This window comes from Myxocyprinus asiaticus, chromosome 4 (assembly GCF_019703515.2).
Source record: "Myxocyprinus asiaticus isolate MX2 ecotype Aquarium Trade chromosome 4, UBuf_Myxa_2, whole genome shotgun sequence".
NCBI classification, from domain to species: Eukaryota; Metazoa; Chordata; class Actinopteri; order Cypriniformes; family Catostomidae; genus Myxocyprinus; species Myxocyprinus asiaticus.
Window position 1 is genome coordinate 43667668 of NC_059347.1, and position 14473 is coordinate 43682140.

At 37.1% G+C, this 14473-nt stretch overlaps 1 protein-coding gene across 2 annotated transcripts in view; it reads right to left on the bottom strand.

Moving 5' to 3' along the window:
* Nucleotides 1–950: 950 nt before the first annotated feature.
* LOC127433615 (transient receptor potential cation channel subfamily M member 3-like) overlaps nucleotides 951–14473 on the bottom strand; it is a 217087-nt gene continuing 203564 nt past the window's right edge. For both annotated transcript variants that reach the window (XM_051685663.1, XM_051685668.1), the window contains exons 24-25: nucleotides 9358–9490; nucleotides 951–7124 (exon numbers count right to left, since the gene is read on the bottom strand). In XM_051685663.1, coding sequence (XP_051541623.1) covers nucleotides 5618–7124; nucleotides 9358–9490 — 1640 coding nt within the window. In that variant the 3' untranslated portion in view covers nucleotides 951–5617. The remainder of the gene's footprint in view (nucleotides 7125–9357; nucleotides 9491–14473) is intronic.

Consider the following 14473-nt stretch of genomic DNA (forward strand, 5'->3'; position numbering starts at 1 on the left):
ATGGCTGGTGGCATTGTCATGCTGGAGGGTCATGTCAGGATGAGCCTGCAGGAAGGGTACCACATGAGGGAGGAGGATATCTTCCCTGTAACGCACAGCATTGAGATTGCCTGCAATGACAACAAGCTCAGTCTGATGATGCTGTGACACATTGCCCCAGACCATGACAGACCCTCCACCTCCAAATCGATCCCACTCCAGAGTACAGGCCTCGGTGTAACGCTCATTCCTTCAAACAGTCTGACCATCACCCCTGGTGAGACAAAACCACGACTCGTCAGTGAAGAGCACTTTTTGCCAGTCCTGTCTGGTCCAGCGAAGGTGGGTTTGTGCCCATAGGTGACGTTGTTGCCGGTGATGTCTGGTAAGGACCTGCCTTACAACAAGACTACAAGCCCTCAGTCCAGCCTCTCTTAGCCTGTTGCAGACAGTGTGACACTGATGGAGGGATTGTGCGTTCCTGGTGTAACTCGAGCAGTTGTTGTTGCCATCCTGTACCTGTCCCACAGGTGTAATATTCGGATGTACCGATCCTGTGCAGGTGTTGTTACATGCAGCATGCCTAAGGCACGTTCACGCAGATGAGCAGGGACCCTGGGCATCTTTCTTTTGGAGTTATTCAGAGTCAGCAGAAAGGTCTCTTTAGTGTCCTAAGTTTTTATAACTGTGACCTTAATTGCATACCATCTGTAAGCTGTTAGTGTCTTAACAACCGTTCCAAAGGTGCATGTTCATTAATTGCATGGAAAACATTGTTTAAACCCTTTACAATAAAGATCTGTGAAGTTATTTGGATTTTTACAAAATTATCTTTAAAATACAGTGTCCTGAAAAAGGGCCGTTTCTTTTTTTGCTGAGTTTATATATACATATATATATATATATATATATATATATATATATATATATATATATATATATATATATATACAGGGTTGGGGAGTAACGGAATACATGTAACGGGATTACGTATTTAAAATACAAAATATAAGTAACTGTATTCCACTACAGTTACAGTTTAAATCATTGTTAATTAGAATACAGTTACATTCAAAAAGCATTTTGATTACTGAAGAGATTACTTTGCATTTTATTGTCATTTGTTTCATTTAATATTTAGTCCTTTCAGATGGAAAACATTTATACATATAAATGATGCGATCCAAAGTGCATTTGAACAGCGGTGAAACACTTTCTTAAGATGTGTTACATTCATACGAGCAGACAGAGAAATAAGTTTGAAGTAAGTTTGGAGCAGAAGAAATAGAAATAAACCTTGTGTAAATTGTCAGCTTTACGCTAAGCTTAAATGCTATTTTTATCCATTTTACATGCACGTTTCCAGGCACGATCATATTTTTTATCAAGAAAATTCACGTTGGATCATAATTTCTTTTTTTCTAATAAAACCTTTGATATTATTGCAAAAATCGTGTTCTTGATAATTTTTGTATTGTTTTCCTGTAAAAATATCTAAAAATCCTTAAAACAAAATAAATTTGATTTATCTTGTTTTAGAAACAACACTGCATAAGATATTTAGGTTTTTCAGAGAATGTATTTTTAACATGTGTATTTTGTCTTACTGTACTGGCAGAGTTTTTATAGTCAAAACAAGTGAAAAAATCTACAGTGCTGAAGAAGTAATCCAAAGTATTTAGAATACGTTATTGACCTTGAGTAATCTAATGGAATGGCTCTAACAAGGACAGAAAGAGATGTGGAAGACCAGATGTACAACTAAACAAGAGGATAAGTACATCAGTCTCTAGTTTGAGAAACAGATGCCTCACATGTCCTCAGCTGACAGCTTCATTGAATTCTACCTGCTCAACACCAGTTTCATGTACAACAGTAAAGAGAAGACTCAGGGGTGCAGGCCTTATGGGAAGAATTGAAAGGAAAAAGCCACTTTTGGAACAGAAAAACAAAAAGAAAATATTGAAGTGGGCAAAGAAACAACATATAATTGGAAAAGAGTGTTATGGATCTTAACCCCATTGAGCTTTTGTGGAATCAGCTAGACTGTAAGGTGTGTGAGAAGTGCCCGACAAGACAGTCACATCTATGGCAAGTGCTACAGGAAGCGTGGGGTGAAATGTCACCTGAGTATCTGGACAAACTGACAGCTATAATGCCAAGGATCTGCAAAGCTGTCATTGCTACATGTGGAGGATTTTTTGATGAGAACTCTTTGAAGTATTTTTTTTTCAAATTGTAATTGTAATTTTTTACGTTATTAATGTCCTGACTATACACTGTGATCAGTTGAATGTCACTTTGGTGAATAGAAGTACCAATTTCTTTCCATAAGAGCAAAATCTGTACATTATTCCAAACTTTTGGCCGCCAGTGTATATATTTTCTTTTATTTGTTAATACATGCCAAACATCCTATTCACATTAAGGGATATTGTATACACATTTGTATTTGCATCCAGATATGTAGCTTTCTACTATAATCTTCTGATCCACACTCTTAGTTCTCTCATTCAGCTTTTGGAAGAACAACATGCATTTTAAAGACACTAAGTAAACTAAGACCTTTCAATTCAAACTACAGCATTATTGCAGAAAACATGTGCTTGGACTTGTTAGCAGACAAGTGCTCACTGATAAGTTTAAAAAGAAGAGGAGAGGGAACTTGACTAAAAGTAGTATACAATTCACAACATTTTATGCTACAGTATAGGAAAATATTAAGAAAATACTGTACATAAAGTTATAAGTCATCAGCATTTTGGCACACTGGGTAGTTTGTCATAGTGTAATGTCTTCTATTAGACACACAGAAACATTCTCAGAAAATCTTTTTTTTTACATACACAGAAAGATTTACAATTCATATACAGAACATTTACATGTGAAAAATATGCTCACTCTCATATCTCAGACATAAACTTTTAAAAGAGAATGAAACAGAGGATAGTAAGATAAACTTGCATTTAACAACTTAGAAGAGCAATAACACCCTCTGTCTTTTGCTGGAACCGGTCCAGCAAGAGGGTTTATTAATCAAATTACTCAAAATAATACAGCATGAACATATTTTTAAGGGCCCATGTAGAAGCATTAGCTCCTTCCCTGTCCAGGAGAGCAGGCCCAAATTTGAAAACATCCCAAATGAAGCAAGTCAGATTTACATATTAAATATACTAATATTGTTAAGATCATCAGATATTTGTAAACCACAGTGATTAGAATTACTGCTATGCAAAAGAAAAAACATTTTAGTACCGTATGTTTTTGGTTCACACACAAGCTTTAACACCAAGTGTACATTTCTAAATCTCAGAAAACCGTGACTGTAGCCTTTAATGTTTTCTAAATTCTTTGCAGTATTGCAAAGAGATATAGCCAGTGTGGTGGAATAAGATGAAAATGGAATGGCATAAATAATGAATATACTATTTTGTAAAGTTTTGTAAAGTAGACTGACTATAATCTGATTCCAGAGATTCAACAGATGTTTCTGTGTTGCTTTAAAAAGTCTTAGATTAAAAACTACACACATAAAAAGTTTTACCAAAAGGGCTGCACTGCTTCATTTGATTTTAATTCAATAAAAAAAATAGTGTATTATAGAGTAGTACAATGTTTTGGTGTAATTAATTGGCGTAATATATATATGACGAATATGGCCCCTTTTTAATGATTAATTTAATTAAGAGAAAACACGTATATATATATATATATATATATATATATATATATATATATATATATATATATACACACATATATATACACACACACACGCACTACCGGTCAAAAGTTTTGAAACACTTACTCTTTATTAGAATTTTTTTTTTTTTTCACATTTTAGAATAATAGTGAAGTCATCACAACTATGGAATAACATAAATGGAACTATGGGAATTATGTTGTGACTAAACAAAATCCAAAATAAATCAAAACTGTGTTATATTTTAGCATCTTCAAAGTAGTCACCCTTTGCCTAGAATTTGCAGACATGTACTCTTGACATTTTCTCAACCAACTTCTTGAGGTATCACCCTGGGATGCTTTTTAAACAGTATTGAAGGAGTTCCCATCTATGTTGGGCACTTAGTGGCTGCTTTTCTTTATTATTTGGTTCAAGTCATCAATTTAAAAAACCTTTTTTATTTTTTTATTAAATTTTAGTTTTATAATGAAATAAATTAATATTGTGGCACAATGATATTTTTGTCTACAAAACTAATTTCAAACATTTAAGCATATGCCTTCAGATCAAAAGATTTTTAAGATCATAAGAAACATTTCAGTCAAGTGTTTCAAAACTTTTGACCGGTAGTATATATATATATATATATATATATATAAATACACACACAAACACACACGTTTTCTCTTCAATCATAAAAAACGTGCCAAATTTGTCCAGATTCGTCTGAATGCCCACTATGATAAAGTAAATAAAAATACTTTTTCCATCACAAATAACAATACTGTATATATGTAAAACATACAACAAACATATATTGATTAACCATAAAAGTGGAAGAAAATTGCCATGGCATATAACTTGCTGGAAATAAAAGAAAATATTATAAACCATTCTGCATTAGGTCCTTTACTTAAGTTCACACATTAACATAGAAAGTGATTACATTTTGACAACATTAAATGTAAGAGAGAATATAATGGGTGAGTTCACTGGTCCCTGCCTGATTTGTACTAATTTGCTCTTAATATCTTAACCGTCTGAAAACTAAAGGTTGATTAATGATCAGACTGATGTGCATAATGAACTGCTCTAAAGTGCATAACACTACTTACTTGTCGATTCTCTGTGGTGTCTTGCATAGCAAGTCAACATATAATACCTGTTCTGGGAAAATAAGATACATTTATAAGAAAATCTGGCTCTTTGCAAAACAGATTTGTTTTTCGAATTTGGAGAGGAACTGTACCCTATGCAATTAAGCATTTGCAGTACTTCTGTGAGTCTAAAAGTATGTTCAGAATGGCATACTATCATACTAATTCTATCTTATACTATTTTTCTTGCAGTATGTACATTTCTGGATGCACTGAATTACCTGGTGACCTACTATATCTTTACACAATATTAGATAAAAAATGCAAAATAACCATATTTATTTCTCAAACATGCAATATAATCAGGTCACGTGACAACATTGTAGAATTCTACAGTTTGAAATGTTGCCACATACTGTATACTTTTTCCACAAGCTATTTAAAAAAAAAAAAAAAAAAAAAGTGTATATACTGCATAGTATGCATGTAAATGCAAATTAGTATTCCATTTTGAACATGCCCCAAGTGTTGAATTCAACAGTCAAAATAGGTTAAGGAGCGCCCTCTTGTGATAAATTTGAAAAAATACAAACAAAAAAAGACAAAACATGATCATTTAGGCCTTTAAAATTAATGTGAGGGGAAAATTCTGCAAAAACTTGACAGAACTTGCATTGCATTTTTATATTAGGAAATTAATAGGTAGTTAATAACCATTATAAAACATTCCAGTGTACAGCTAGTTACTCACTCAGACAGTACTAATTAATGAACTGGCCCTTGGATTTTAAACGAGGTAGAGCCATCCTACACAAACTAGATCTACAATGCCATTCTTACTTGTCTGCCATCATCATGCGTAATTATGTCTGCTGTCAAAACTTTGGAACGCTGAGGGTTTCGCCAGTTTCCTTGTGGACAGAGAGTCTGTCTTACCCTCTAGCCTTGCCCCTGCCCTGGCCTTCTGGAAAGGATTCCTTGAGCTTCCACGGCCCTTGTCCATTCTCTCACTTATGGAGAAACTCTTTCGGGAGTAGATGTTGGTGTGCGACTCCTCTGAGGAGGAGCAGCTGTTTGCTCGCTCAAGTCTAGAGATGGGTGAGCAGAACGGGCCCAGTGCCAGGCCAAGGCCCAGGTCTGCACCTATTCCCCCACTACTGCTACTTTGACCCAGCTTACATGTGTCTGCTGACCCCTCCACAGGCTCTTCTGGATCAGACTCTGCATGACTGAGCTCGGCATCTCGTTCAGGGTGCGAGACACCCAAATCCGGGGGCTTATCGAACGTGAAAGAGCCTCCAGGTGAGTCTGATCGTTCTGGGACAGGGTAAGGGGTAGAGACACAGCGAGTGTCAATACAATCTGTAATGCTGGTGTACTCGGCTGCTTTAACCTGCACACCCATGCCACTACAGTAACTACGTGATGTAAACATTAGGCTGTGCGACTTAACCAATGGTGGCTCGTCCAGAAACAGAGGCCCTGCCGCAGACAGGAAGCGGCTGCTCTTGGACCGCTCTAGAACACCTGCTGAGGGTGGCGGCGAGGGGTCCAAGTCCCAGGGGGGCAGGTTATCTGGCATCAGGTGGGCAGAGCCGAATGATAGGTCACCGGCAGCGCTGTCCTCAAACAGGACTGTACCATCTGACTGCCTTTCGCTTCCCCCTGCCCTTCCGCTGCAGTCCCGCCCCCCAGAGAGCACTGCCTCCATGATCTCAGAATGGAGAGATGAGTCTCGAGCAAGAGTTGGAACTGTCCTGACTGGCTCCAAGAAGCTGTCAGTGGGTGGGACATCCTCTGAGGCAGAAACATATATGTCTATACAGGAAGAGGGGCGAAGCTGCTGCTGCACAGACAAAGTATTAAAAGATGCAGGCTTGGAATCTTTGGGGCCTGCTCCTGAGGACACAGACTGAGAGCTGTTGGCCCGATGGAGACTGAACAATTTCTCTTTGAAGAAACCTTCTGAAAGATCTGCCCCGCACCTGTCCTTTGAGGAGTGGCTCACATAGAAGGAGTGACTGCGGACACGTGGGGCCAGAGCGGTTGGAGAAGTAGGGGAAATGGACTCTTCTCCACCCTGCTCCAGAGACTCCTGTAGCCTGTAGGAATTACCTTCTTGGCTGTTAAAACTGCTCTGACGAAGGATGTAATTTGTATCAGTGCAGTCGGATGATGTCCTGGACCGCGCTTTTTTGACTTCACCTCGATCCATACCAGTCACCCGCTCCAGTGCCACAGCGATCCGGCCAATCATCTCTTCCATCTGAGCAAGCCGGATGTCCACAGTTTGCAGGGATGCTTTCATGAAATGTTCCCGCTCATTCACCTCCTCCAGACGCATTGCCATGTTCTCAACCCTGATGGATCAGACATCAGATAATTCCATTTAAAGGGATAGTTCACACAAAAATGGAAATGCTCTCATCATTTACTCTCCCTCATGCCATCCCAGATGTGTATGACTTTCTTTTTTCTGCAGAACACAAACAAAGATTTTAAAAATAATATTTCAGCTCTGTAGGTCCATACAATGCAAGTGAAAGGTGACATGAACATTGAAGGTCCTAATGGGACACAAAGGCAGCATAAAAGTAATCCATAATACTCCAGTGTTTAAATCTATATCTTCTGAAGTGACGTGATAGGTGTGGGTGAGAAACAGATCAATACTTAAATCCTTTTTTAAAGTGTGCAATATGTAAAATTTGTCATGTAATATTCACCTTTTTTTTGCCAATGCATGAACGGCTTGTAATGCAACTTAAAAAATGAGCCCTTCCCGGACTTCCTAGGTTGCCTATTAAAGCCTGTAGACTGATTTTCATGCGACGGGAGCGGGTCGCTTTTGCTAGGAAAATCCAAAGGATGTGACATTTTGTGCGTGCCTGAGAGCCTTGCCTCAGTGCTTCCGCTATTTAACAGTGTCAACAGACAGTCTGCAACACTAGGTAACATTATCTTAGAGATGGAATCCAGCAAACGGCCGGCTCCAAACACAACACCGACTCCTACACAAACTTACAAAAAGTAAGCCAAAAAAAAAAAAAAAAAAAACAATTTACTGAATCCCTCTGGCTAAGCGGGAACACGATCATGGTTGAGCGAAAACTAGAATGAACATTGGCAGGACATTTGATTCCTGGAGGGACCTTCGTTTGGTTTTGGGGATCAGAACCGACCCTGAATTGACGTTCTTCTTATTGGACAGGTAAGCTTACATAACTGCAAAACATGTGAAATATAGTGCCATAAGGATTGATCTGTGTAATTTTAGCTAACTTGATCTTGCCTGCTAATGCTGACGAATTGCAAGCTACCTTGCTTCGTAACTTTCAAATAATTTCAACGATCTTCTCTTTATACTAAATGTTAGGTATTCTGAAAAGTTAGGTATGCTCACAGTAACTGACATAATGTTCATCTGTAATTATTCAGCAAGGTAAACTACAATAACACATGAAATGAATACTAGATAATGTTCAAGATAATGCAAAAAAGACCCATTCATTAGTGTAACGTAACTTGGTTATACAGAAAATATATACATTCTATTATTATAAAACAATAGTGCATCGATATATCAAAATGACAGTTGTGATGGAATCACATCAATACTGAATTGTGTCAACATATTTATAATGTACAGTCTATTTTATAAACAGCTACTGTCATCATCCACCAAATTTAGCTAACAGGTATTGATAAAGCTGGCTAGCTAGCTAACACCGACACTGACTGCATTTATACGATAGCCTATGTATCAAGCAAAGAAAAGTGATTACTTCAAACTACAGTCTCACATAGTCAGACCTATATCCACACTTTGTTTTAGCCCTGTTCCAGCACTGGAGAGTCAAATATAATATACGGTCTCAAAGTTTGTAGTAAAACAATCATAACTGTGTAATTTTAATTATGCTACCTCATCTGTCTTCATGATGCCGGTGAATCATGTTCAGTCTCTTTGTTTTGGTCGATGCTCACTCTACAACAGGCTGCAGTTCACTTAACGGCCACAGGTGTCATTAATAACAAGGGTTTCTGAATCTTACATACTGCACCTTTAATGAAAATCTACACTTTCACATTCTGGTGTGGAAATGGCTTTCACTTTCATATTCACTTACTGGTTGGGGCTAGTCAAAGGTGAAGATTCATAGTAAAAAAAGATATTGATCTGACACACCTTCTCACCCACACCTATCACATCGCTTCAGAAGATATGGATTTAAACATATGGATTACTTTTATGCTGCCTTTAAGACCTTTTTGGACCTTCTGAGTTCTGGTAACCATTTACTTGCATTGTGAGGACCTACAGCGCTGAGATATTCTTCTAAAAATCTTCATTTGTGTTCTGCAGAAGAAAGAAAGTCATACACATCTGGGATGGCATAAGAGTGAGTAAATTATGAGAGAATATTAATAATTAGAATTAATAATTCTATACATTATACTGTATATTGCTATGGTAATACAGTTTAAAGTGTAAACGTTGTCTTGCTTTATCACTTGTAAATGGCACCATGGCACTATGGCATGGATAGTATTAAGTGTGTTCATATTAGTTTTGTATGTGATGATTTTAACCTTTCAGATGTCACACGTATCCTCTCGTCATTGGAGGAATTGAAGCGGTCATCTTTCTCTCTGAAATATTCCTCCATGCACTGCTCTTCAAAGTCATGTACCTTTTTCAGTTCATCTTCAGTGATGAAGAGCTCTGTAGGAATAAAATTTAAATGATTCATTTCATTTTCACAAGCACAATTTTAAAAGGATAGTTCATCCAAAATAAAATTCAATCATCATTCACTCATCATCATGTTGTTCCAAACCCCTATTACTTTCTATCTTCCATGGAACACGTTAGCCTCCATGTAAGCCTCAGTAACCAGACACATTTTTTTCTTCCCCCCCCCAAACAATTAAAGCAAATGGTGACAATTTATTTTTAAATAATTATACAGTCGTGCTCAAAAGTTTGCATACCCTTGGAGAATTGGTAATATATGTACCATTTTTAAAGAAAACATGAGTGAGCAGGCAAAACACATTACTTTTATTTCTTATGGGATTCATATTCAACTGTAGGTTATAACAGAATGGCACAATCATAAAACAAAACATGGCAACGAAAAAAATTAAATGACCCATGTTCAAAAATCTGCATACCTTTAGTTCTTAATACTGTGTATTGCCTCCTTTAGCATCAATGACAGCATGCAGTCTTTTGTAATAGTTGTCTATGAGGCCCCAAATTCTTGCAGGTGGTATAGCTGCCCATTCGTCTTGGCAAAATGCCTCCAGGTCATGCACAGTCTTTGGTCGTCTTGCATGAACCGCACGTTCGAGTGGCTCGATGATATTAAGTTCAGGAGACTGTGATGGCCACTCCAGAACCTTCACCTTTTTCTGCTGTAACCACTGGAGAGTCCAAGAGCATCCCATGCGCAGCTTTCGTGCAGAAGAATGCAAATTGTCTGCCAGTATTTTCTGATAACATGCTGCATTCATCTTGCCATCAGTTTTCACAAGATTCCCCATGCCTTTAGAGCTCACACCCCCCCAAAACATCAGTGAGCCGCCACCATGCTTCACAGTGGGGATGCTATTCTTTTCACTATAGGCCTTGTTGACCCCTCTCCAAACATAGCGCTTATGGTTGTGACCATAAAGCTCTATTTTGGTCTCGTCACTCCAAATAACAGTGTGCCAGAAGCTGTGAGGCGTGTCAAGGTGTTGTCGGGCATATTGTAACTGGGCTTTTTTGTGGCATTGGCTTAGTAAAGGCTTCTTTCTGGCAACTCGACCATGCAGCTCATTTTTGTTCAAGTATCATCGTACTGTGCTCCTTGAAACAACCACACCGTCTTTTTCCAGAGCAGCCTGTATTTCTCCTGGGGTTACCTGTGGGTTTTTCTTTGTATCCCGAACAATTTTTCTGGCAGTTGTGGCTGAAATCTTTCTTGGTCTACCTGACCTTGGCTTGGTATCAAGAGATTCCCGAATTTTCCACTTCTTAATAAGTGATTGAACAGTACTGACTGGCATTTTCAAGGCTTACAATACAGTGTTTTTGCATGATCAGTCATATTTTCAAAATCAGTGCCAAAATTTCACAATTTCTGCCAGGGTATGCAAACTTTTGAGCACAACTGTATATATATATATATATATATATATATATATATATATATATATATATATATATATATATATATATAGTATAGATAGACAGATAGATAGATAGATAGATATACAGGGCTGGGAGGGTTACTTTTAAAATGTATTCCACTACAGATTATGTCATTTGTAACATATTCCGTTAGATTACTCAAGGTCAGTAACATATTCTAAATACTTTGGATTACTTCTTCAGCACTGGTAGATTTTTTCACTTGTTTTGACTATAAAAACTCTGCCAGTACAGTAAGACAAAATACACATGTTAAAAATACATTCTCTGAAAAACCTAAATATGTGTTGTTTCTAAAATAAGATAAAGCAAATTTATTTATTTTAAGGATTTTTAGATATTTTTAATGGAAAAACAATACAAAAATTCACCCTAATATTAAAAGTCTTAATAGAGAGAGAGAGAGAGAGAGAGAGAGAGAAAATATGATCTAATGTGGATTTTCTTGATAAAAAAAAAATATCGTGCCTGGTAACAGGTGCATGTAAAATGGCAAGAAATAGTATTTTTAGCTTAGCATAAAGCTAAATGTTCACATGACAGTTTACACAGGGTTTATTTCTATTTCTTCTGCTCCAAAGATTCTTCAACTTATTTCTCTGTCTGCTCATATGAATGTAACACATCTTTAGAAAGTATTTCACCGCTGTTTAAATGCAATTTGGATCGTATCATTTATATGGATAAATGTTTTCCATCTGAATAGACCAAATATTGAATGGAACAAATGACAATAAAATGCAAAGTAATCTCTTCAGTAATCAAAATACTTTTTGAATGTAACTGTATTCTGATTACCAATGATTTAAATTGTAACTGTAATGGAATATAGTTACTAATATTTTGTATTTTAAATACGTAATCCTGTTACATGTATTCCAATACTCCCCAACCTTGTATATATATATATATATATATATATATATATATATATATATATATATATATATATATACAGTTGTGCTCAAAAGTTTGCATACCCTGGCAGAAAATTTGAAATTTTGGCATTGATTTTGAAAATATGAATGATCATGCAAAAAAACTTTTTTTTCTTTTATTTAAGGATAGTGATCATATGAAGCCATTTAACATAACATAGTTGTTTGGCTCCTTTTTAAATCATAATGATAACAGAAATCACCCAAATGGCCCTGATCAAAAGTTTACATAACCTTGAATGTTTGGCCTTGTTACAGACACACATGGTGACACACACAGGTTTAAATGACAATTAAAGGTTCATTTCCCACATTTTTTAAATTGCAATTAGTGTCTGTGTATAAATAGTCAATGAGTTTGTTAGCTCTCACGTGGATGCACTGAGCAGGCTAGATACTGAGCCATGTGGAGCAGAAAAGAACTGTCAAAAGACCTGCGTAACAAGGTAATGGAACTTTATAAAGATGGAAAAGGATATAAAAAGATATCCAAAGCCTTGAAAATGCCAGTCAGGACTGTTCAATCACTTATTAAGAAGTGGAAAATTCGGGGATCTCTTGGTATCAAGCCAAGGTCAGGTAGACCAAGAAAGATTTCAGCCACAACTGCCAGAAAAATTGTTCAGGATGCAAGAAAAACCCACAGGTAACCTCAGGAGAAATACATGCTGCTCTGGAAAAAGACGGTGTGGTTGTTTCAAGGAGCACAATACGACGATACTTGAACAAAAATGAGCTGCATGGTCGAGTTGCCAGAAAGAAGCCTTTACTGTGCCAATGCCACAAATGACAACAACTTGACATGCCTCACAGCTTCTGGCACACTGTTATTTGGAGTGACGAGACCAAAATAGAGCTTTATGGTCACAACCATAAGCACTATGTTTGGAGAGGGGTCAACAAGGCCTATAGTGAAAAGAATACCATCCCCACTGTGAGCTCTAAAGACATGGGGAATCTTGTGAAAATTGATGGCAAGATGAATGCAGCATGTTATCAGAAAATACTGGCAGACAATTTGCATTCTTCTGCACGAAAGCTGCACATGGGACGCTCTTGGATTTTCCAGCATGACAATAATTATAATAATTTTTTATAATAATTTTTATAATTATAATAATAATTTTATAATTTTTTTTTTTTTTTTTTTTATAATTTTGATGACCCTAAGCACAAGGCCAAGTTGGCCCTCCAGTGGTTACAGCAGAAAAAGGTGAAGGTTCTGGAGTGGCCATCACAGTCTCCTGACCTTAATATCATCGAGCCACTCTGGGGAGATCTCGAATGTGCGGTTCATGCAAGACGACCAAAGACTTTGCTTGACCTGGAGGCATTTTGCCAAGACGGATGGGCAGCTATACCACCTGCAAGAATTTGGGGCCTCATAGACAACTATTACAAAAGACTGCTCGCTGTCATTGATGCTAAAGGGGGCAATACACAGTATTAAGAACTAAGGGTATGAAGACTTTTGAACAGGGGTCATTTAATTTTTTCTTTGTTGCCATGTTTTGTTTTATGATTGTGCCATTCTGTTATAACCTACAGTTGAATATGAACCCCATAAGAAATAAAAGAAATGTGTTTTGCCTGCTCACTCATGTTTTCTTTAAAAATGGTACATATATTACCAATTCTCCAAGGGAATGCAAACTTTTGAGTACAACTGTATATATATATATATATATATACATTTGTATTTGTCATGAAGTGACTCATGAATATTATGTGCAGATAATGTAAAATAATCTTTTACTGTTTTAATAAATAGTCATTCTTGATGTACAATTCAAGCATTTTAATAAAACATTTTCATTATTAATTTGATTATTTGAATTGTACATTTAATAGTTAACTGTACGTTTCTTTGTTATTTAAATAAAGCAAACGCCAGTACTCATATTGATCAATATTTTAACAAAGGCTAGATCAAGCGTATTCCTGATATGTTCTGTTAAATCAGTATAACTGCAAACTTGAATCATAAGTTATACGCGCTGTCTTTCTTACCGCCACAAAATTAGATTGAAACAGAACCGCATAGACCTGCATATAAGCAGTCCAGCACCAACATATTAGGCGTTACTCCAATTGTAAAATAATGAGCGACGGCTGGGTTTCCCATAACGTTGCAACTTAAGCTTTTACAATCATATTAACTAACGTTGCTCGTTATTTTACGATGAAGTAACACCTGTTTCCCAAACCAGCACGTAAATTGCTCATTATAAAGTTGAATTTAAGTTCTTCAAGAGCTGTCCGGTTCCAAGGATACTGGTTTCCCAGCAGAACATTGCCCAGAGCATCACACTGCCTCCGCCGGCCTGGCTTCTTCCCATAGTGCATCCTGCTGTCATCTCTTCCCCAGGTAAACGATGTACACACACCCGGCCGTCCACATGATCTAAAAGAAAACATGATTCTTCAGACCAGGCCACCTTCTTCCATTGCTCCATGGTCCAGTTCTGACTCTCACATGCCCATTGTAGGCACTTTCGGTGGTGGACAGGGGTCAGCATGGGCAGTCTGACTGGTCAGCGGCTGCGCAGCCCCATACTCAGCAAGCTGC